The 22,698-nt window shown below is 37.1% G+C and overlaps 1 protein-coding gene across 1 annotated transcript in view; it reads right to left on the bottom strand.

Moving 5' to 3' along the window:
- The window catches only part of LOC149052466 (germinal-center associated nuclear protein-like), a 35,093-nt gene extending 16,720 nt beyond the window's left edge, over positions 1 to 18,373 (bottom strand). Inside the window, exons 1-13 of the mRNA XM_089205195.1 lie at positions 17,987 to 18,373; positions 17,639 to 17,759; positions 15,183 to 15,485; positions 10,690 to 11,483; positions 8,419 to 8,521; positions 7,791 to 7,840; positions 7,585 to 7,654; positions 6,934 to 7,014; positions 6,427 to 6,500; positions 6,008 to 6,076; positions 2,346 to 2,411; positions 1,404 to 1,550; positions 135 to 196 (exon numbers count right to left, since the gene is read on the bottom strand). Coding sequence (XP_089061321.1) covers positions 135 to 196; positions 1,404 to 1,550; positions 2,346 to 2,411; positions 6,008 to 6,076; positions 6,427 to 6,500; positions 6,934 to 7,014; positions 7,585 to 7,654; positions 7,791 to 7,840; positions 8,419 to 8,521; positions 10,690 to 11,483; positions 15,183 to 15,485; positions 17,639 to 17,759; positions 17,987 to 18,013 — 1,967 coding nt within the window. The 5' untranslated portion in view covers positions 18,014 to 18,373. The remainder of the gene's footprint in view (positions 1 to 134; positions 197 to 1,403; positions 1,551 to 2,345; positions 2,412 to 6,007; positions 6,077 to 6,426; positions 6,501 to 6,933; positions 7,015 to 7,584; positions 7,655 to 7,790; positions 7,841 to 8,418; positions 8,522 to 10,689; positions 11,484 to 15,182; positions 15,486 to 17,638; positions 17,760 to 17,986) is intronic.
- Between the last annotated feature and the right edge of the window lie 4,325 nt (positions 18,374 to 22,698).

Below are 22,698 nucleotides of genomic sequence, written 5' to 3' on the forward strand. Positions count from 1 at the left end.
GCCACGAAATCTACCAAATAAAACAAAAGACCAAAAGAACTAATGTCCCCCAGTTAAGCACACATTTAAAGAAATTTAAACGTCAAATGTCCACACCTAGGAGGCGCGGTATTCATAAACAAACGTCTAAGTACCTGGCTGTTTTCTCTACAAGATCGACACAATCAGGGTCACATAAGTGCTGTTGGGTAATATCCTACAACAAAAAGAATGAAAATAAACGGTACAATTTTACAAACAACCACCATGCTTGCTAAGCTTTTGATATTTCAATCATCAGTCTTTAGATTGCAACAGCAAAAGCTAAAACAGAATCGGATTTTTTTGTTTAAATTCCTCCATCATCCTGAAGGCAACAAAAAAAGTTATGTTTTAACAGTAAAATTGAATGTTAGTGGCGGTAAATTAGTCGTGAACGCTTTGTTACACATGCTGTCAAAGAGATCAGAGGCACAATGCACGTAACCGTCCTCATTTGGCGCCAAATTATCCCAGTATTGTACATGTGAATTTTTTCTTGATCATAATCTGTTCGTCTTTGAAATCTGTTTACTTCAGAGAACCGACAGCACGCGCGCATACAAAAGCATAAACTCACTCTACATGAAGATTATGTTCATTCAGTGAGGACTTGACTCAACCTTATACCGAAATGAGGATGAACATGCAAAGTTTATGGAACAGTCAAAAAGCTACATGTAAACCTGCTGTCTATTGCGTCACGAGCTAAGTGATAATTCCATTCTGCTCCCCAAACTTCGCGCGTGCATCCAAAACAACGCACGTGCACCCAAAATTACGCGCGTGCATCCAAAACTACGCGCGTATATCCAAAACTTCGCGCGTGCATCCAAAACTACGCGCGTGCATCCAAAACTTCGCGCGTGCATCCAAAACTTCGCGCGTGCATCCAAAACTTCGCGCGTGCATTCAAAACTACGCGTGCTTCCAAAATTACGCGCGTGCATCCAAAACTACGCACGTGCATCCAAAACTTCGCGCGTGCATCCAAGACTACGTGCGTGCATCCAAAACTTCGCGCGTGCATCCAAGACTACGATAGACTTACACCCTCACAAAGAATATCTTATCATCATATTTTACATATACGTATTTCTAATAATTTTTAGCCCGCTTGTACGCTCGGGTGATTGTTCAGACTGTTACGTTGTCATTTTTTTCAGTTTTTATCATCTCCATGCCCTCCAAAGTGGTAGTAATAGCAATTCCTTTATGTTCTTAGGCGTAAATATGTTTTTTGCCATCCAGAGTTATTTTATCAACTGGGGCTTAAATGACTTTGAGTCGTGCCTAAAAACATACTTAAGCCCGTGATCATAAATTCTATCGTTTTAATACAGGCCTGGAGTGGCTCCTTTGTACAGTTAGTGACCTGTACATACCTTCCTGATTCCCCTGGTTCTGTTCCAGAGAAAATCAAACCACTCTCCTTCCCTTCCTTCACACAGATCCATGATGTTTGTGGCCAGATAATCCATGGTCATCCTGAGGACTGGCACAGGGCGGAGCTCATGGGGCAATGGCTCTTCCTAAACACGAAGAAACGGTTATGTAAACGAGGACTTACTTCCATGCAAGCCGCGGTTGTGGAGTATTGTACAGTTACCGCTAAAATCTAAGTTGACAGTCCCTCGAATCTCGATCCTTGAAACTTCGCGAATGAGTCTGTTCCTCGAGAAATTATTTGATTTGAGTTTCTAGAGGCTCAATTCTCGAAAGAGGATGTTAACTTAAATTTCAGTAGTACAGTACTTCAATAAAATTTATTTTTCATTTGAGTCGTATAAGGCAAAAAATAATGTGTTTCATTTTTAGCTTCAAAACCTCTTGACAATGCTAAAAAAACAAAACCAAGATGTAGATCATTAATTGGCTGGATCTTGTTAAAAAAAAAAAAAAACCGACCACCCCCCCAAAAAAGGTGAATATTTATGTCATCACAAATCAAAAGGAAATGGAATGCACTGACGGCTAGTAATTTCACCGTGCCCAACACTTAACCCTTTAACTCCCAAGATCTGATTGTAAACTCTCCCCTCTAGCTGCTACACATTTCCTTGAAAATTGGTTAGGAGAATTTGGTGTTCAATAATCAAGGTTAATATCTTGTACCTGATGAGTTTGAGTATTCTCATTACCTGTGTGCTGAATAATGTGTGGATATTACAGGGAGAAGTTACATGTTAATCAATTCTGTGAGTTTAAGGGTTAATAACACATAGCAAGCAAGTAATCAATTATTGTGAGTAAGTGATACTTCTCTACAGAGTGCATTTGCATAACAAACAGATGAACGAAAAAGAGGAATGAAAGATACCCTTTACCTTATCAGCGGCAGATCTGTCATATTCCTTGACTGCACGGGTGTGATTGACTTGAGGATTTTCATCCTTTGGGGCGCAACAAGGTTGATATTGACAAGCAATTAGTCAGTCACAAAGACAAGTTTCCATTGGTGACACATGCAGGCATACGCAGAAAAAAAACGAAATTATGAGCATCGTAACTAGACTCAAAACTTGTGATCTACTGATGAGTTGACCTGCAGAGCTGGCATAATTTTGGCGAGGAGTGCTCAGTATTTTCTTAACAAAAATTATGGCCGCCATCTTTGATTTTAATGGAAGTGGAAGGCTGGGGAGAGAAAGAAATTTGTACCAAGAGGGCGATTGACAGTCAAAAATAAGAGGAGGTGTGGAGATGGGGCCGGGGGGGGGGGGGGGGGGGAAGATTTAGAGTGTCTCCTAAGCTATGGCAGTCAACTGTGAGAGCTTCATGGTTCTGTAGTAAGAACACAACCTACATGAAAATTCTCCCACACAAACCTACATGTTTGCCAGACAGGATGTTTTGTTTTTTCTTTACTTAACAATTTGACCCCAAAGAGTGACAAGCATCTAATTTCTCCCCATGGCATCACCCCTAAATCAAAGAGTATGGTCATGGGAATAAAGGAAATGATCACAAGCTCAAAATTCTTGTGATTGTTAGGCAAATTCTCCTTGCAAGTCCCATAAGAAATGTTTAGAGAACAGTATAGAGAATTTGGGTTAATGATCGAGCCATCACTGAACAAATATTAAACCTGCAACAATCATTTGTGGCTTCTTAAACAATACTAGGAAAATCTCTCTGAACTCTTTTTTTTTCAGTAAAAATCTTTACAACTCTCACAAGTAAAAAAATTTATTAAAATTGGTGAATCATTTTCTCTTTAATACAGAGAGATCTGAAATAACTGATTTAAGGATAACTATTCAACACATTTTAATTAGAAACATTTTTTAAATAAATTATGTAGGAAGTCAGTAATTTATCCTTTCTAAAAGATATTTTAAACCCCTTTTTAACTCGTGAATTGCGCGCATGCGCAAGAGCGAGTTATAGATATGATGTGGGGAATAGAATTCGCTCGCTCGATTGGTCGATTCCTGTAAACTTTTTTTAGATTTTAGGCTTTTGAGTGCATTTGATAGTTTTTGGCGAGCAATAAACAGACGAAATGGCGACCTTTGTTGCTAAGAATAGTGGTGGGATGAAAAAGAAGCCAATGATAATCTTAAAAGAGTTTTTTTTTTTCGTTTTAGTTTCAACAAGCGGCGCCAGCGACTGGCAGGCATTCAAGGATTCACACTGAAATAACAGAACAACCTTCGTTTTTCATAAAATTGTAATTTACAATCCTTGAACCTGAAAACAATCCGAAGATTCATTGAAAATATCACTTACTGCTAAGAGCTCGGAGTTTACAGATGTTCACAACTTTTTCTGTTATAGCGTGAGATTGAGGACAAAATTGATCATTACGTTTCGTCGCGTGTGTTTTTCCTGTGTGAAGCAACAGAAGATGCCGGCGACTGACGAAATAACAAGTTAACACGAAAATCAAATAACACCTAAAAAAACAATTTTAGCTACTGATTTTCAGTGAATTTTTAAAGAACAATTTTCTTTTAAGTTTCGAGACAATTTAAAGATTCAACATACATACAACGTACTAAAATGCGAAAGTTACACACCACAAAATTGATAAATAGGCCTGAAATGAAATTCTATCTTGTTATTGATTATACGTTGCCTAGCACATGACTTAAATCTACCCAGGCGGAGATCCAAAATGACGGTGGCAGGCTTGGCTTAGATATATCACTCAAAACTCGTTCCCGTTTGTCTCATTTGATGTTTTCATTAAGACAGTATTGCCTTGATTTTCTAATATTTACAACGAAAGACAGTAAATTTCACTTTTCACCCACATTTACTTCCAACCTTTTCTTTTGAACCAGAAACAAAAATGATAGACGTTTAAAACACATGACATCATCCACCTTGTAAAATGTAATAGCTGATCATTTCAATTGTAATGCCTTCTTATCCCAACGTTACTTTGTTTCTTTGCGACATTAGCGAACACTGAACTACTGCTCGTACTCTAGATATGACAATCAACCACAAAATTCCCTAAACCAGATAACATTGAACATAATCTAAAAAATCATGTGTCAATTCACGAGTTTGCTCACAGAGCACTTTGATTAAACCCTAACATCAGTATTCAAATTCTCTATGCTGTCCTCTATACATTTCCAAAGGTGCTAAAAAGGAGAATTTGTCAAACAATCAAGAGCTTCTTTAGTTGGTGATCATTTCCTTGATTCTCATGACATTACAGGGCGTGAAATTGCGCCTAATACAGGCGCCAATGCGACTAAATTTTTCACTTTGGCGACCAAATCCTGAAAGTTAGTCGCCAAATTGGCGACTACAACGTTTCATCATAACCTTACTAAGAGATATAGTGAATTAAATAAATTTGCAAAGATAAATCCGCGGCAAACTTCCTCGTTAAGTTTGTTTCCAAAACGTAGCACATGCATCTCGATCGATAACTAGACGCCATCTTGGATTTAGATGAGCCTGAACGTTGTATATCATACATCCTAGTGTCCACTTTGTAGCACGTTAAAGATCTTTTCCCTAACTTAATTTTGGAGGGTCTATCTAGAACGCTAACAGCGTAAAGAAAGATTTTGTTTGTCTTTGAAAATGGCGACCAACTTTTTTTGAATTGGCTACCACTTTGAAGAATTTAGGAGCTAAGTGGCTATCAGAAAAAAAAGTTAATTTCACGCCCTGCATTAATGTTTGATTCAGAGGATGATATTATAAGGAGAAATTACAAGTTAGTCCCTTTTAGGGGTCAAAAGGTCAAGGTGGTTTAAAGAGATATTTGTGGTACAGCCTCTTTATAAACAACAAACATAACCAAATACTGTCAAACCTGTATTAAGTGGTCACCCACAGGGGGTGACAGGGTGACTGCTCATTACAAGTCCTACAGAACAGGGGTGATACATAAAATGATACAAATGCCATTTCACGCCATAATTGACCGCTTAACGTACAAAAACTAATGTACATTAACTACTGGAGAGAAAAATGGATTACATTTCACTTATGAAAGATTATTGATATTCTTAGGTGTATTTAAGTAGTTCCACTTTAACCTTTTATACCTGAAAATCAGTTTGCATATTCTCCATACTGCTCTTTATACATTTCCTAGGGTGCTGACAAGGAGAATTTGTTTACCAATCAAGAGCTTGTTTCGTTGGTGATCATTTCCTTTATTCTCATGACCTTAATGTGTGGTTCAGGGCTGATATTGTGGGGAGAAATTAGATGCTAGTCACTCTTAGGATTTAAAAGGTTGAGTGACCAATCACTAAAGGAGGAAGAGAATAGAAACAGGCTGTTGAGGCTTAGTCAAAGGTGACCACCACTGCATAATGGGGGGGATGGCTTAACAGTGGTGAAAATAACAGTGATTATGGGGAAACAAATTTGGGACTTTGAGGACTGACTGCTTTATACAGGATGACTACTTAATTCGTTGCTGCTTAATATAGGTCCAACTGCATTATTTTGTGGTACAGCTTCTTTGGAAATGACAAACATTAACCAATTACAGTGAAGATGTACTTACAAAGCTGCCTGTCCCAGACACAACCTCAAACACACTCAGTCTCCTTTGATGCTCTCGCATGTACCTTTCCTACAGCATACAAAATTAACTGTCAGGTTCAAAAGAACTTGTACAAACGACAAACATTACATTTTGTCTTAACCCTTTAACTCCCATTAATGACACCAAGACAGAATTTCTCCTTACAATATCAATTCAATATCAAGAAGAAAAGTGATGAGAATAAAGAAAAATATCAATTTGGGGATATTTAGTTGATCCAATACTAAATTCTCTGAACTAACATTATAAGAATTGTGTACTTGACAGTAAGGAGAATTACAAATTGGATCTGAGAGTTAAAGGGTTAATGCAGTATATGTGGCTCAGGCTCAAGCTTTGTATATTTGAGAGCAGAGTACAGTATACTAAAGGTTTACCTTCTCAGGACACATGTCTTTGCAAGTTCCAATGACAGCTTTAGCAGAACTTATGTCAGATGACCTTTCGAACACTGAGAGATAAATTGTTGAAGGGAAATTAAACAAACTTAGCTGATATTGATGATGAAGTTGATTGACAGATTGATTGATTGACAGATTGCTTGATTGATCAATCAGTAAATTGATTACAGTGTAGATATCACAATGATTAACTGACTGACTGAATTAAGAAACAACTGACTTACTACATTGTAACTGATTGACTGACTAACCAACCGACTGTCTGACTTTCTAAACAACTAACAAACAGCTGTTTTACCAACTGACTGACAGACTGAGTGACAGACTGACTAAACAGCTAACTAACTGACTGCCTCATTGATTGAATGCCTGACCTTGGCTTTACACTGTTCAAAAATCAGACACAATTATGCCATTTAACATTCCCATTAGACTGTTACATGTCAAGTCAAAGACAATATAGGCAGCTTTTACTGCTCATACCTAATCTTAGTTTTTTGTCAATTCCCTCCAAAACTTGAAGTTTATCCCCAGCACTTTCACTTGCTGGAACTGACTTCAAATCTGTGAAACATCAAGCTCTTGGTTAATCAGAAGAAGTTCAGTGTGCTGTAACAATATTTTTCAAACTTATCTGTTTAACTCAGGAAATCTTGAACAACACAAATATTAAAGGAGAGAACAAAATATTTTTTTGTCCTGTCACAACCATGGGACAAAGAAAAAATTGTAAGTCCCTAGAAGGATTGGTACCCCACACCATGCTCCCATACTCTACCACTGAGCCACAGAGACTCCACAGTGAGCGAAGTCTATTACGAAGTTCATATGACATGCATCCTGCATACTGCTAGGATCCACAATGTCAATAGCGTAATGTTTGTAGAAATACATGTAAGCACAAATATTCTTGGACAACCTAATCTGACATGAGAGACCCCAATCACAACAGCAACAGGAAACAGTAGTTAGGGGGTTTGTATGCCTGCATTGAATTTCTTTGTGATTGGTCAATAAGAAATTAACAAGACAGCTTGTCGATATAACCTGATCATCTTTATCTGAGTCTTGCAGTACTATAAATTGCATGTAGACGTACAGAGTTGATACAGTTTCACTTTAGATACTACATACATTCTTGAATATCCTTCAAAGCTTGTGACATCTTTATCCTCTGCTGGGTTTGTTTTTCTGAAGGTGCAGTCTGGGTGATAGAAATAACAGATTCTCTACTCCCGGCCACAGTTCATCAATCATGTTGACTCCTCATGTACACAAAAAACATTACTACTACAAATGACAGCTACTGTAAGCACCCAAACTTGTTTACCACACAATACCTGAGCAGAAATCTTCTTTATTTTCTCTGGACTGGAAGGCTGCTCACTCTCTGTTAATTAATAAAATTTACAGATATATTATATCTAATCAATATCTTGTAATAAAATCATTAACAATGTCATTATTAAAAACATACCTATTTATTAGCTTTACACTATGTACATTTTTTTAAAAATGTGTAAGCAATGTCCACAAATCCACACATTATATTAGAGCCATGCTTCATATAACTTTTCCTAAGGAACTGGAACACTACAGATAGTGGCTGGTTCTAAACCTACTTTTCACCCAAAAAAATATTCATATTCTGTCACTGATCACAATTCAGAAAGAAGCCAGAGCAAAATGGTCCAACAGCCAGCAGATTTCTACCCCCTACAAGTTCCTGATGACAACCAGGGCCCTATCATTCTCCTATAACAGTTACCTAGAGAAATTTCACACATTGTTCTTAGAGACATTTAAACTTGTACAAATAGCCATATTGTCATACAGTGTAAACCTCATAATCCTTACTGCAAAAGAAATTCAAGGTGGGATCTAATATTCTGCTTCATCAGGGTGAGGATGTTGGAAATAATTAGAATGTTGTAAAAGAAATGACACAAGTTGTACATGTAAATGTACCTGATGTTGTCCTTTTGCGACCTTGCTGCTTCCAAAAAATTTTCACAGGCTGCAAACCAGATTTCAGAATCTTGCCTTCCTTCTTAGCCAACCTTGCACCTTCCTGGTAATTAAGTGACAGAGGAAATAATATTTGCCATTTATTTTATGTATATATTTCTTAATGCTAGTTGATATAAGCTATTTCATCTGCTGCTGGTTTCTGATGATGGAACTGTCGCATAAAAAAATTCAATAAATTTCCTTAGATTTCACTTGGTTGGCAACCACATTCTAAGGGACACCACGTTGTTTAGTCAGATGACATGTAAGACTAGGAACTATTCCATTTGAAACTCTCAGGCATTAATTTTTGTAAAGCTTGCAAGAACCTTTAATTAAAAAAGCTTTTATGTGGGATTGAATCACATGCCTAAACCGATCAGCATACGGGGGGGGGAGGGGGGGTGCAACCCCCCCCCACCGTCGGAAAAAAATTAGTATTATTCTGGCAAAACTGATGTACCATTCGCATAAAGACACAGTAAAAAATATTTTATTATTTAATATCTTGATTTACTTGTTTTCATCCCACAACTTGCCTAATCTTCTAACTGATCTCTGTACTACTTCACGGGATGGCTGTTATTACTAAGAGTTAGAACATTGAGTTCTGCCGAGGGACTGGGAGTGATAATCAAGACCACGCTGGGACTGGAACTGCATATGGGTTGATGGCCATGTTGATTTATGTCAGATCTTGAGTACATGTGCATGTAATCTGGTGGATTGAAGTATGTCTTTGTCAAAGTCTCATAAAAGATCATATCGATACCGTGTGAAATGTGAAGAATGCGAGAAAGAATTCGACTCCGACTATGTAGAAGCTCATTCCTGAATTGTTCACAGCGGCTGAAAAGTGAAATGTCTGCCAGTGGTAGAATCGTCACAGCTGAAATTAAGTGGTTTCTTCTCTAATCAGTCTAATCAATTCAGTCGAATCTCCAGGTCAGACACAGGAGGCACTGCTTGTTGGATGTAGCCCAGAGAGTATTTTATTTCGATATTTGTCGAATCATCGATCAATGTTCACCAAATTGCTCGAAAAAATGGAACAGAAAAATTAACTGCATGTAGTTCAAATTTGATTTAGACTCGCCGGCGCGTGTAATTTGGCAAAACATCAAGACGGCAATAATCGAACTTGTGTAGTTCAACACGGTAATCGGAGACTTTTGTAAAGTTAGTGGCTCCTAAAGGAGCCGTTTGTTTATTATGGAAGCTTTTAGTATCCCGACGCTCTTCCTTCACGTTGGACTACGGCAGGAATAACTTTCCGGAAGTGGCTAATTGCACGATTTACTAAAACTTGACCTTTCATCGTTGTAATATGATGCGCTCCGCAATCAAACAAAACATCACAAGCGATGCGAAATGAAACTGTCTACATTCCGGTGAGTAAACACTGAAGCGGGCGCCGATTGCAATGAATAAAACAGAACACCATTCACACTCTTAAAAAGTATATTTTCCTTCTGATCCTCACCGAAGATGATCGAGGTAGGTTCGAAGTTTCGAAGAAATCATAACCTGCGATGCAAACACCAAATTGTTTACATTCCGCGACGTAAACATCTCAGGGAGTGCTGATTGCAATGAATAGTTGAGAAGTATATTAGTGAGTATTTTTTCGTTACTTGCGCAGTGAAACTCGTGTTTGGATGCCTCAAGTAAGTGACATTTTCCTTCCCCAGCTGATTCATCAACAACTCAAATCAAGCAAATCTACTGCTACTGCTCGTTATGCGAAAAATTCGCGAAGCGACGCGACTTGCGCGAGTGTAACATGATAGCTTTTTTTCACTGTGTAAATTTTCCGTTGCCTTCTCGCCGCTTTTTCAAGCCTTGAAGACTTTTGTTTCGTACAACAATGAAATACAAAAGAAACTTATAGCACTGAATAACAAAAACACGTGAACCGCGCATTTTTTCGACCGTGCGCGCAAAAAAATCGTATATACGGGTCTGACTACCCTGCGTCGGAGCGCATTAAATTTGTCTGCGCAGTTAACGTATACGCGAGCGGTACTGTAAGTTATAAGAGATGAAGTATAAGATTTCTGTTTTGCTATGTTGAGTGGAGGTCAACTCCCCTTTCTAAGTCAATCACCTACAAAGGAGAGCATGATGCCAACTACTTTTTCCTCTCATTGTAGCTAACCATTTAGCTCTCTACCAGCTCTTGCCGACTGCCTTATGACAAATAAAGTGTACACTGTACCACATACTTACATGAGTTGTAAATGTCACAGTTGCACTCCTCTTGACTGCAGTGCACAGGACCTTTGAAACCACTCCAAATTGTGAATAGAACCTCTTCAGCCATGCATTCTTGTTGTAAGACTCAGGAATATCCCTGATTACCAATGTCTTCAGAAGGGAAATATCCACAGTTTGCAATTTATCTTCTGTAACTTTTTCCTTTTTTTCCTTTGCCAGCTGTTGCCCTTTTCCTGCATTTAAGGACTGACCAAAAATTCTTGTCTGTGGTTTAACTGTAGCAGCCACACCAAATGTATTTGATTTGGCCGGAGATGCTACTGCAAATGGAGGTTTTGAGACTGCAGTAGATTTAACCTGGAGAGATGGAGCAGCCAATGCTCCAAAAGTTAAAGAAGTTGAATCACTGCTTTTTACTGTTTCACTTCCACTTTTGGTGCCAAAAACACTACTTGATGAGACTTCTGCTGAAGAAGAAGGTCCTAAGTTTTTAAAACCACTGAATGTTAAGTTAGATGATGGCTCCTTTACAGGAGCAACAAGATTAGAAAGAATACTTGAGCTGGTGTTTGCTGATGATGAATCCAAAGCCAATGAATTGTTACTTTGAAAGCCTGAGCTGGAGACAGGGTTTGAGGTCTGTGATTGCCCAAACAAAGATGCTGCTGGTTGAGAGCTTTGCCCAAAAACATTTCCAGATGAGGTTGCAAAAGCATCCGCATTAGTTTGACTCATGCCAAATCCTGTTGCAAAACCACTACTAGCTGTAGATATGATGGAGGTACTAGCTTCCCCTGAAGACTGAACTGTAATTATGCAAAGAAAAAAAACATCAGTCTTGAAAAAAATAATTTTTGTCAATTTTACATTTACATGAATGTTCAACACTTTGCACCCTAACATCAGTAAATGTGTTTTCTCCACACTGCTCTCTATATATTTCATATATATAGTTGATATATATATATATATATTATTATATATTTATTATTTATTTATTTATTATTTATTATATATTTATTAGCTGTTATATATATTTATATACAAGGAGGATTTGTTTAACAATCAAGAGCTACTTTAGTTGGTAATCATTTCCTTCATTCATGCGAGCCTAATGTTTGGTTCTGGGGTGATATTGTTCAGGAGAATTAGGTTCTGGTAGCTCGTAGGGGTTAAAGGGTAGTGCTATACATGTAGACCAGTACATGAAGAACATTTGTGGTGGTCTCAACTCAAGGTTTCAATAAAAACCAGTTCCCAGTTTCATATACTGCACTACACAGTGTGCATACATGTAGAAGATACATTTAGTTTAAATTCTAAATGGAGGTTAACCCTTTAACTCCCATGAGTGACCAAGACAGAATTTCTCTTTAGAATATCAATACAATATCTACCAGATTAGTGACGAGAATAAAGAAAAATATAAATTTAAGGATAATTAGTTGATCCAATACTAAATTCTCTGAACTAACTTTATAAGAATTGTATGGTTGACAGTAAGGAGAATTACAAATTTGGTCTGGGAGTTAAAGAGCTAAATGACTCATGTTGGACTCGCATGCTACTGCACACATGCAGTATAGAAATGATACTCACTATCTGCCCACACTCACAATTTTTTAATAATCTATAACCCAATGTAACATTTAACGAATTTTTTTGGTTAATTTTGCTGGATGTCCACAACCTGCAAAAACCAGCTCCAATTGAGAAAAAAGATCTTGCTATAATGGTAATTAAATGCTGCAAACATTTTAGTACCTCTAATGTAGTGAAGAATGCAGAATATAAAACAAGTGTCAAGTTGTGTGCTTTAAAATGAATGAGTTACCAATAATAAGATTCTTGTGTTTGCAGACAGATATCAGGGAAAGAAGATTTCTCCAAAATTTTTTTGGGATGTCAAAATAATCATTCACCAGATATTTCCCACTTGCAATGTTTGCCTCCCTGCAATTCCAGGAAACTTTGCACAGACACACCAATTTGATTACCAGCAACTCATTCACTAGACTCACTCCAAATTTGCATCTATGAACAACAACTGTGTCACTTGTCATTGTATCACCCAACATGTTAAAAAAATTTAAAAGTATCAAAATTAATTTGTTTCCTTGTTTGTGTTCTAAAATCTGAATTGAAAATCACAAAAACTGCTTCTGGCTGGAAATAACTATTTACTCCTGCAGAACAGAAAATATCAAAAACCAAAAAATAAAAAGTAACAAAACCTCAATGCCACATGGCATGAATTAAAGGGAAAATTCAATCTTTTTAGAATTACAAGCCTACTATGCCGGTCACTTAATACTAGATCAATTAACCACATAATTAACCCTTTAACTCTCAAGATTTCATTAGTAATTCTCCTTACTGTCTGCCAAAGGATTCTCATTTTGTTAGTTTGGAGAATTTAGTATCAAATCCAGGGCGTGAAATTGCGCCTAATACAGGCGCCAATGCGACTAAATTTTTCACTTTGGGGACCAAATCCTGAAAGGTAGTCGCCAAATTGGCGACTAGAACGTTTCATCATAAGAGATATAGTGAATTAAAAAGATTTGTAAAGATAAATCCGCGGCAAACTTCCTCATTAAGTTTGTTTCTAAAACGTAGCACGTGCTTCTCGATCGACAACTAGACGCCATCTTGGATTTAGATAAGCCTGAACGTTGTATATCATCCATCCTAGTGTCCACTTTGTAGCACGTTAAAGATCTTTTCCCTAACTTAATTTTGGAGGGTCTATCTAGAACGTTGACAGCTTAAAGAAAGATTTTGTCTGTCTTTGAAAATGGCGACTAACTTTTTTTGAATTGGCTACCACTTTGAAGAATTTAGGAGCCAAGTGGCTATCAGAAAAAAAAGTTAATTTCACGCCCTGAAATCATATAGTAATCTTGCAATTTATATTTTTCTTTATTCTCATCACTTGCCTGCATGATATTGTATAGATATAGTAAGGAGAAATTCTGTCTTGATCACTCATGGGAGTTAAAGGATTAAGATAAAGAAAATTTGAAATTAAATGAATTGAAAGGGAATAAAAAGAGAAGGCAACCTCATTGTTTAATTATGCTCATGTTTGATATACATAGTAAAATATTTTTATATTTTGGTACATTTTGTTGTGTTAGGTTGTGACCTTAACCCTTTAACTCCCATGAGTGACCAAGAGAGAACTTCTCCTCACAATATTAATACAATATCAAGCAGACAAGTGATGAGAATAAAGAAAAAATCTTAATTCGGGGATGATTAGTCGATCCATTACCAAATTCTCCAAACTAACATCACAAGAACTATATGGCAGACAGTGAGTGATCATTATAGTAGGAAGAAGTTAGATGCTAGTCACTCTTAGGGGCCAAAGGATTAATGAGGGAAGGCTTCCTGCACAAAGGTACACTGCACCATAGTTTTATCCTGCTGTGTCTTACTCATAAATGAAAGAAAATAAATCAATCCTTATCAGGAACAATTCATAACACTTTTATGCCAACTATCTCATAAGGTGTAAGGCAGTCTTTTCATCACCAGATTGTTGGAAATATGACATAATGTAATACAAAAGCTACCCTACAAGTCAGTGGCACCGATGCATAACTTTAATTCGCATTACTATTATGGCAAGGAAGTCTTGAGGTAAACACCAGCACTGATTTGGTTCTTACTTGGTCAGTACTTTTCCATGCAGACCGTATCCACTGAAACGATCATAACCCATGTATTTTTGTTTTGAAAGGTATCAAACTTAGAATTAAAAGGATTCAGTCCAAGTGCAATATAATGAATCACTTGCTAACTCTTGACACCCTAACATCAGTATGCATATTCTCCATACTGTTCTCTATACATTTCATAAGGTGTTGACCTGGAGATTGTGTTTAACAATCAAGAGCTTCCTAAGTTGGTGATCATTTCCTTGATGCTTAGGACCTCAATGTCTGATTCTGGGGTGATATTGTGGGGAGAAATGAAATGCTGATCACTATTACAAGTTAACCCTTTACACCCTGACACCAGTGTCCATTTTCTCTATACTCTTCTCTTTACATTTTAGTATTGACAAGGGTTGACAATTTTTTGCTAAGGAGAATTTAGATGCTGGTCACTCAAAGGGGTTAAAGGGTTAAAGGTTAAGATTTAAATAGGCTGGGGCTTGGATTTCATCCTCACAAATAAAAAAGAGGAAAAGAACTGAGGGAAAAGGGTTCCTCTCTTTCAAACCCTGAATTATAATTATCTTATGTAGAGTAAAAGGGACTGGAATAGGATTAACCCTTTCACTCCCAAGATCTATTTAGTAATTCTCCTTACTATCTGCCATACAATTCTTATGATGTTAGTTCAGAGAACTTGGTATTGGATCAACTAATAATCCCATGATTGATATTCTTCTCTATTCTCATCACCTGCCTGCTTAATATTGTATTGATATTGTTAGAAGAAATTCTGTCTTGATCACATGTGGGAGTTCAAGGGTTAAATAAATCATTTACCTGCATTTTGTTGAAAATTTGATACCGATGCTGGAAATCCTGAGCTGAAAACTGGTTTGGCTAAAACTGCTGAAGAAGTATCAGGCTTAGCAATTGTAGACTGAGATATAGATTGAGATGAGGGAGTAATCATTGAAGCAGCTGTAGCAACAAAACCAAAATTTACTGTCTCAGTATGTTTGATCTGCTTTGCTTCAGCATTATCACTTGTGGCAGGATTGTGGTCAAGTGGACTAACATAGCTTCTCTTAGCTGGTCTTTGACCTGGCACACTTGGATGCTGTCTCTTTGTCTCGTGCTGACCTAAAGAAAGCAATTAGATATACAGTGAATTTTTTTATTTGAATATTCATGTAGCCGTGCCTCATTCTACAAAGGGCTTGTAATTGCCTGAAAGGAGGATTCTCTCCACCCAGAAGGTATATGTATTTTTATAACTTGTCTGGGACCAAAATTCTTCAAATGACAGTACCGTGCATTACTCAGTTTGAAGTGTTCAAAATTTACTTATCTCAAAATACATGTATTTCTTAGCTTGATTAGCCTCTGATGTAAAAAAAATTTATTCTGTGTTTTAACATCAAAGTTTGCACCCTCTTCCCAACTTTCATTAAAAATTCCCAAATTCAACCCTAAATTGCATCCAGGTTGGGTTAAAATCTGAACAAGAATTATTGGTTCATCAAAAGAAAGTAACTTGTTAAAAACCACAGCACATGGATAGTATTCAAAGAATTCAAACAAGATGTCCAGCTGTAAGATCTGAGAAACAGACTCTAGCTACTCTAGGACAGGAATGCTTTCAAAAATGTTTAACCCTAGACAAAGTGCATAAAACTGAGATACATTAATGTTACAGCCAGTGACACATTTTGATACAGTGTAACAAAACTATAACGCATGCTGCCACTCCTTCTAATGAGATATCTCTACTTCAAAAAATAATTCTTTTGATAAAAATAAATTTGTTTTGGATGTCACCATACTCTAGGTTGACTTTTTCATGATCCATCATCTTGTTCTGTTTAAATATTTTGCTTTGCTCTAAACGATTGTTGTAATACATGGAGTTTTATAAGATTTTACTATAAACTACCCACCCATCTTATCTTTAGCTTGAGCTATCCCAAGCCACTGGCTTTGGTAACTCTTAATACAAAATCAAAAGAGACTTGTGTGTGTTTATCTTGCATGATTAACAAGTAGTAAAGATTTTACAAAGACAGATACAGTAGTACGAGTCAGAAGGACACATCAACAGCAACTTCATTTGAGTTAATTAGGCAATAATATCTTTGTCACTAGATAATCACTACGAGGTTCATTATTTCAATTAGTGGTACATACGGTATATGTACTCTTTGCATGCAGCTTTGTATGCAGTAGTACGAGTCAGAAGGTCACATCAGCAGCAATTTAATTTGAGTTAATTAGGCAATACTATCTTTGTCACTAGATAATCACTAGGAGGTTCATTATTTCAATTAGTGGTATATACGGTATATGTACTCTTTGTATGCAGCTTTGTATGCAGTAGTATGAGTCAGAAGGTCACATCAGCAGCAATTTAATTTGAGTTAATTAGGCAATACTATCTTTGTCACTAGATAATCACTAGGAGGTTCATTATTACAATTAGTGGTACATACGGTATATGTACTCTTTGTATGCAGCTTTGTATGCATTAGTATGAGTCAGAAGGAAACATCAGCAGCAATTTAATTTGAGTTAATTAGGCAATAATATCTTTGTCACTAGATAATCACTAGGAGGTTCATTATTACAATTAGTGGTACATACGGTATATGTACTCTTTGTATGCAGCTTTGTATGCATTAGTATGAGTCAGAAGGACACATCAGCAGCAATTTAATTTGAGTTAATTAGGCAATACTATCTTTGTCACTAGATAATCACTAGGAGGTTCATTATTTCAATTAGTGGTATATACGGTATATGTACTCTTTGTATGCTACTTTGTATGCAGTAGTATGAGTCAGAAGGTCACATCAGCAGCAATTTAATTTGAGTTAATTAGGCAATAATATCTTTGTCACTAGATAATCACTAGGAGGTTCATTATTACAATTAGTGGTACATACGGTATATGTACTCTTTGTATGCAGCTTTGTATGCATTAGTATGAGTCAGAAGGACACATCAGCAGCAATTCAATTTGAGTTAATTAGGCAATACTATCTTTGTCACTAAATAATCACTAGGAGGTTCATTATTACAATCAGTGGTACATACCGCATATGCACTCTTTGTATGCAGCTTTGTGTTATGTTATTAAACAGAATATGTACCCTACATACACTTGTGCGTATGTATGAAGTAAAGTATCTCTGTACCTGGAAATATGCACTCTTTGTATGCAGCTTTGTGTTGTTATTAAACAGAATATGTACCTTACATACACTTGTGCGTATGTATGAAGTAAAATATCTCTGTACCTGGAAATTTTCTCCTCTGAAGTGGCTGCCCAGGAGCTTGTAATGACAAGGCAGAACGATGATCGCGAGGGTAACCAGGAGCTCCAGAACCCTGTGAAAGCCTACGAACAGCTTCTCTTTTCTGTAAGAAGTACATTTACATGCATTAAGCTAGCAAATCGTTAAACTTTTCCAGAAGAGAAGGAGAATTAAATCTAAAAGAAAAAACGGTTGCTGGATCTCGTGCTTTATCTCGTGCTGTATCTGGTATCATCTTACTGTTTTAAGAAATATCCGCTTTTAAATACAAAGTACAGAGGTATATACGAGAATAAGGAGTCCATTAGAACGTTCAGTTTCAATTCTCACCTTCTTCAGTCGAATCTGACTCGACATGCTTGAAAAAAGAAGTTCACAGGATCGATTTCCTATTCCAGTGGTTCCGCCGACAGCTTATGACGCTGTGAGATCAACCAACTACGACCAAACAAACAAGACCGACGATGCTTGCTTAACAATGTCTCGAATGGACGGAAGGCGCCCGCCAGTGGGAAAGTAACCTCCCGTTCACTGAAGACTTCATGAAAGCTGCAGGGAATTTCACGGAGCGCCTGTTATGGAGACCGTTTCAAAGGGCCGTTGAAGACATACCCAAAGCCTTGACGACGGTTGAAGCGAAGCCTTTGACGATAAAATAATACTTTACACTAAACAAATGTAACTCATTTTCCACCACACAAAAACTTTTCCCCACTCGGGGGGGGGGGGGAGGGGGTGGGGGAGAACTTCAAAAAAATATGACGCCATATTTCATTCTCTTCGTGGGTGAAAATCTATTTTCAATTATTGAAACTGCTCCGCGCTAGTTTATAATTTAGTAACGTAAATTGGCCACCTCAAAAGAGTAGCAAAGCTAACGTTTCGAGCGTCAGCCCTTCGTCAGAGCGATTGGCGATAGGCTATCGCTCGGACGCGGAGGCTAAGTATATTCAGGTGATACTGAATTACGACCAGCGGGCAGCGGACGTAATAAACCACATACTCGGCTTGGCCGTTATCGGTCGTTAAAAACGCTTTTTTATCATTTTTCCCCCATTAATCAGGTTGATTGGTTTGTTTGGGTGGGAGTACGTAAACACTGTTAGAAAATTTTATTTCCTAGACTTTTCAGCCATAATTTGATTAGGGGGGGAGGGATGGGAGATTTGTCCTGGGTTCGCCAGCCGACTTTGTATTTAGATAAGGCTAGGTAAATACGGAAAAAGTCTTTTTTTGCTCAAAGTTTAGATGAAACATGTGCTCTGACTAGTTGAAACTATGTACTTTATAATAGTACGGATAAACGGAGAGAAACCTCAGCAGTGTGTCTCATTTCCGCTCCAAAATTTCTTCGGGTTCATCCAAAATTCAAATTTGGAATCGTTGGTCTCAGAAAAACACAAAAAAAAACCCAAGTACCAGACTGCAATAGGGAAAACCGCTACGTTTACATTTAAAAAACGACAGGAAATAAAGATCGATGGCGTAGTTTTTAGATTTTCTTTCTGACAAGATATTTGAACTTCCTCGATACTTATCACAATTTATATGCTATCCTTTAGTCTAGAATATTTCCTTAACACATCGCGAAAAACCCACGGGGTAGTCTGAAGCGGGTGGTTGATAACAAAAACATTGTTATTATCTATCAGCTATTGAACCATCCCTGTAGGAGGAAACAGCTAATCGGAAAATTGTTGTGAACTATTATGCGCGCGTTTAATTAAACGAAACAAATTATTATGGTTGTATATAAGTTGCAGATATTAATCGTGATGAACACAGTTGTATACGATGTGAATCGAATGCGTATGCTACAATCCTTCTTCAGGTGATAAGGTCGAATGGATACGCCTGCAGTTGTGCTCTTTGACCGTGCGGAAAAACCATGCGGTCAGATGCTATCGATCGAGACGTCGCGATCCAAAGCTACCCCATCGTGGAAAAAAAGATTTTAATTATATGCAAATTAATTATTTTTTTCCACTTCCACTAAGTCTCACATAGAGGATTCTCTGGTGTTGATCAAACAGTAGTTATTTAATACGCATTGAAGAAAATACCTGCTATGTCTGTTTTACTTTACTAAAAATTCATACTGCGACTTAATTTTGGCGGAGAGACCAGACGTCAATAATTTGCATGACAGTATAATTTAGTGTAATCAACTAAAAAAATTAGCCAGAAGTTTGCGTTTAATTCAGCTGACAGAAACTTGACTCACACAACGGAAAAAACGATGATGACCTGAAGTTGCCAGTTACGGGGAACGGTCTTGGGTAAGTACAAAAGTTCTTTCTAAAATATTAATTTTATTTAATATGTATCACAAGAAGACTATGAGAAGTTGAGCCTATGGCTTCATCTTGGATGGTTTTAAATTAGTTTGTCCTTTGTTATGTGGCTGACCACGGAGGCTTTCTTCAGGAGGCCAAATCAAATTATTTCAAGGGATATTCTAAAGAAGCCAGTTTAGCAATGTATTAATGAACTACAGACTTTAACTCACGGCTCTATCATGAAAAAGTGAAGCTCTCATACGCGATTTCTCTTTCAAAACATGACTCGCTGATGTCAGAACCTCCTTTTGTTAAATTATTCATACACTTTTGAGAGAAGTGTTGCACCCGCTAGTTTGATAATTTTGGACTATACACTAGCTCACACTTGACTTTACTCTTCAGCACGCCACGTTTTGTCACGAGCCATGATTTTTAGGTTCCATCAGTGTTTGCACTTAAGAGTAAGAAAAAAAAAACCAAAAGATTTACGACAAAACTCTCAAAAATGTGACTGCAAAAAAATCGCGCGTGCGTTTTGTCAAAGTGAAAATCGAATCCAAGTTTTCAGATTGCGCTATCTGTCTTACATTTTGATAGACTAGTTCATAAAAATTACCAACCCTAATCACCCAAGTAATTACCAATACATCTGACAATGATCTTCATCGGTTTGTGCAAAATGCAATAATAAGGAACAAAGATAAAGAATTGCATTCATTTAGTAAAATGCTTAGAGGACTTTTTGGCTGAATGAGTTCGAGCCGAACTGAATTCTCATTTTTCTGTCGATTATGCGACAAGGATCTACCTACTCACGGTCTCTAAATAGTGACCTGGGTACCAAAATTTACCCTCCTTTACGGTTAAAAAGAAAACTTTCATAGCTGTATTATAGTGAAAGATGAAAAGAAACGAGTTTTGAAAGTCCGACTTTTTCCGAGATATTTTCTCAGAATATAGAGCTAAGAGTTTCGCTGCCGTTTATTTACATTATAACGACGATATCACATTTAGACTTTCGGCCAAAATAGGTCTAAGAAAGTCTGCTGGTGGCATTAGAACTTTTGAGATAAAGCATCCTGTTACCAAGTGACACCACTTGCACACGTTCTGGCCTGTATAAAGTTCCAGTTTCAACGCAGGCTTAATTTCAAAGTTATTTCTCTCCCAACGATCAGTTTTTCGATCCTTTGAGGGAAAGAAAGACTGCGATACTCACTTAGGCAGATTCAGCATAGTAGAACTACCTTATGGTTTGTTATCATTATAATAGGATAGAGCAAAACTATTTTGGGAAATTTTCATAAGCGTTGTCAGGGGCGGCGAACTGTGTGCTATTTTAAAGTATAGCGTGAATGTTTGGATCAGGAAAAAGAGCTTCTAATACGTTAGGGAATGAGTCTTAAAGAATTCAGTTACTTTATTATCTAAATGTCTGTTTCCAGTTTGCATGCGTTGGGAAGACGACCGTTCTTTGTACTAAGTAAAAACTCTTTCTACCATTGAGGAAATGCATTAATGGAGCTTTCCGTGTCTTATTCACCGGTGTCATATCTCATGCACGCCTTTTCACATCAAGCTTTAAATTTCTCGTTTGCGTGTCACATCGCTCTTCATACGTGTGCGCGATATGTCATACTGCTTGGAACAAAGCCAAACATTAAGTGGCTCTGCAGTTATCGTATTCCCTGTTTTTCTGTAAACGGCCACATATTTGTATCACTGAGCTCTCAAAATTTCAAGTCTAATTATTTCGACTAATTATTATGCTAATAAGCTTCACCGGTACCCGCTGGTTTGATAATGTTGGACTATAATGATAAAAACTTCAGTTATCTCTTAAATTCGCTCCTTTCTAAGATCAGCCATGGTCTTTAGGTCTCAGCAGTGACTGCACTGAAGAGCAAGAAAAAAATCTAAAAGATAAAGACAGAACTCTCAAGAAAAGTGATTGCAAAGAATTGCCTCTTGTCAAAGTGAAAAAAAACAGACCCAAATTTAGAGACAGAAAAATTATCTGAGGTCTCACATTCTGATATAAAAATGAACATAGAGGTCAACAGCGCATAAACAAGTATGAGGAGTCAAGAGAAAGAGCAACAATCATACTATAGAAGGCTTTTTAGATCGGATTGGACGGGAAATTATTTAGCTTTCGTTCATGACGTAAGGACCAAAATGCGTTCAGCCTCAATGTCATGACCTAGCGAAAAACACATTCACAGTTCTGCCCTATTCCTAACAAGAACAATGTTATAGCTGCGTCAAACGAACGATAGTAAGAAATGAGTTTTGAAAAGCCAAAGAATTCTGAAAATATGTTTTTATTTTAGATAAAACGAAGACTTACATTATGACAATGATATCGTATTTTGAATTTCCAAGAAAACGGAAATTCTGCGAGGATCTCAGGCAAAATGTTCTCAAAGAAAGTCTGCAGGTGGTATTAAAAGAAGTTTCAAAAAGAGCATTGTGTTTCATAGTTTCACCATTTAAGCATGTTGAGGTCTGTAAAGTTCCTCTTTCAATACAAGTCAAGTTTAATTTAAAGTCAATTTGTTTCCAAAGATCTCTTTGTCGATTTTGAAAAGTGAAGGAAGACTGCGATACTCACTCAGTAAGTAGCATAGCATAGTAGAAGTACCTTATGGTTCTATTATCATCATGATAGGATAGAGCTAAACCAAAGATATCATTTTGGGAAATTTTTAATACGCGTTGTCAGGGGCGGTGAACTGTGTGCTATTTTAAAAGTATAGC

This window comes from Pocillopora damicornis, chromosome 1 (assembly GCF_964200805.1).
Source record: "Pocillopora damicornis chromosome 1, jaPocDami1.2, whole genome shotgun sequence".
In the NCBI taxonomy this organism is placed as follows: domain Eukaryota; kingdom Metazoa; phylum Cnidaria; class Anthozoa; order Scleractinia; family Pocilloporidae; genus Pocillopora; species Pocillopora damicornis.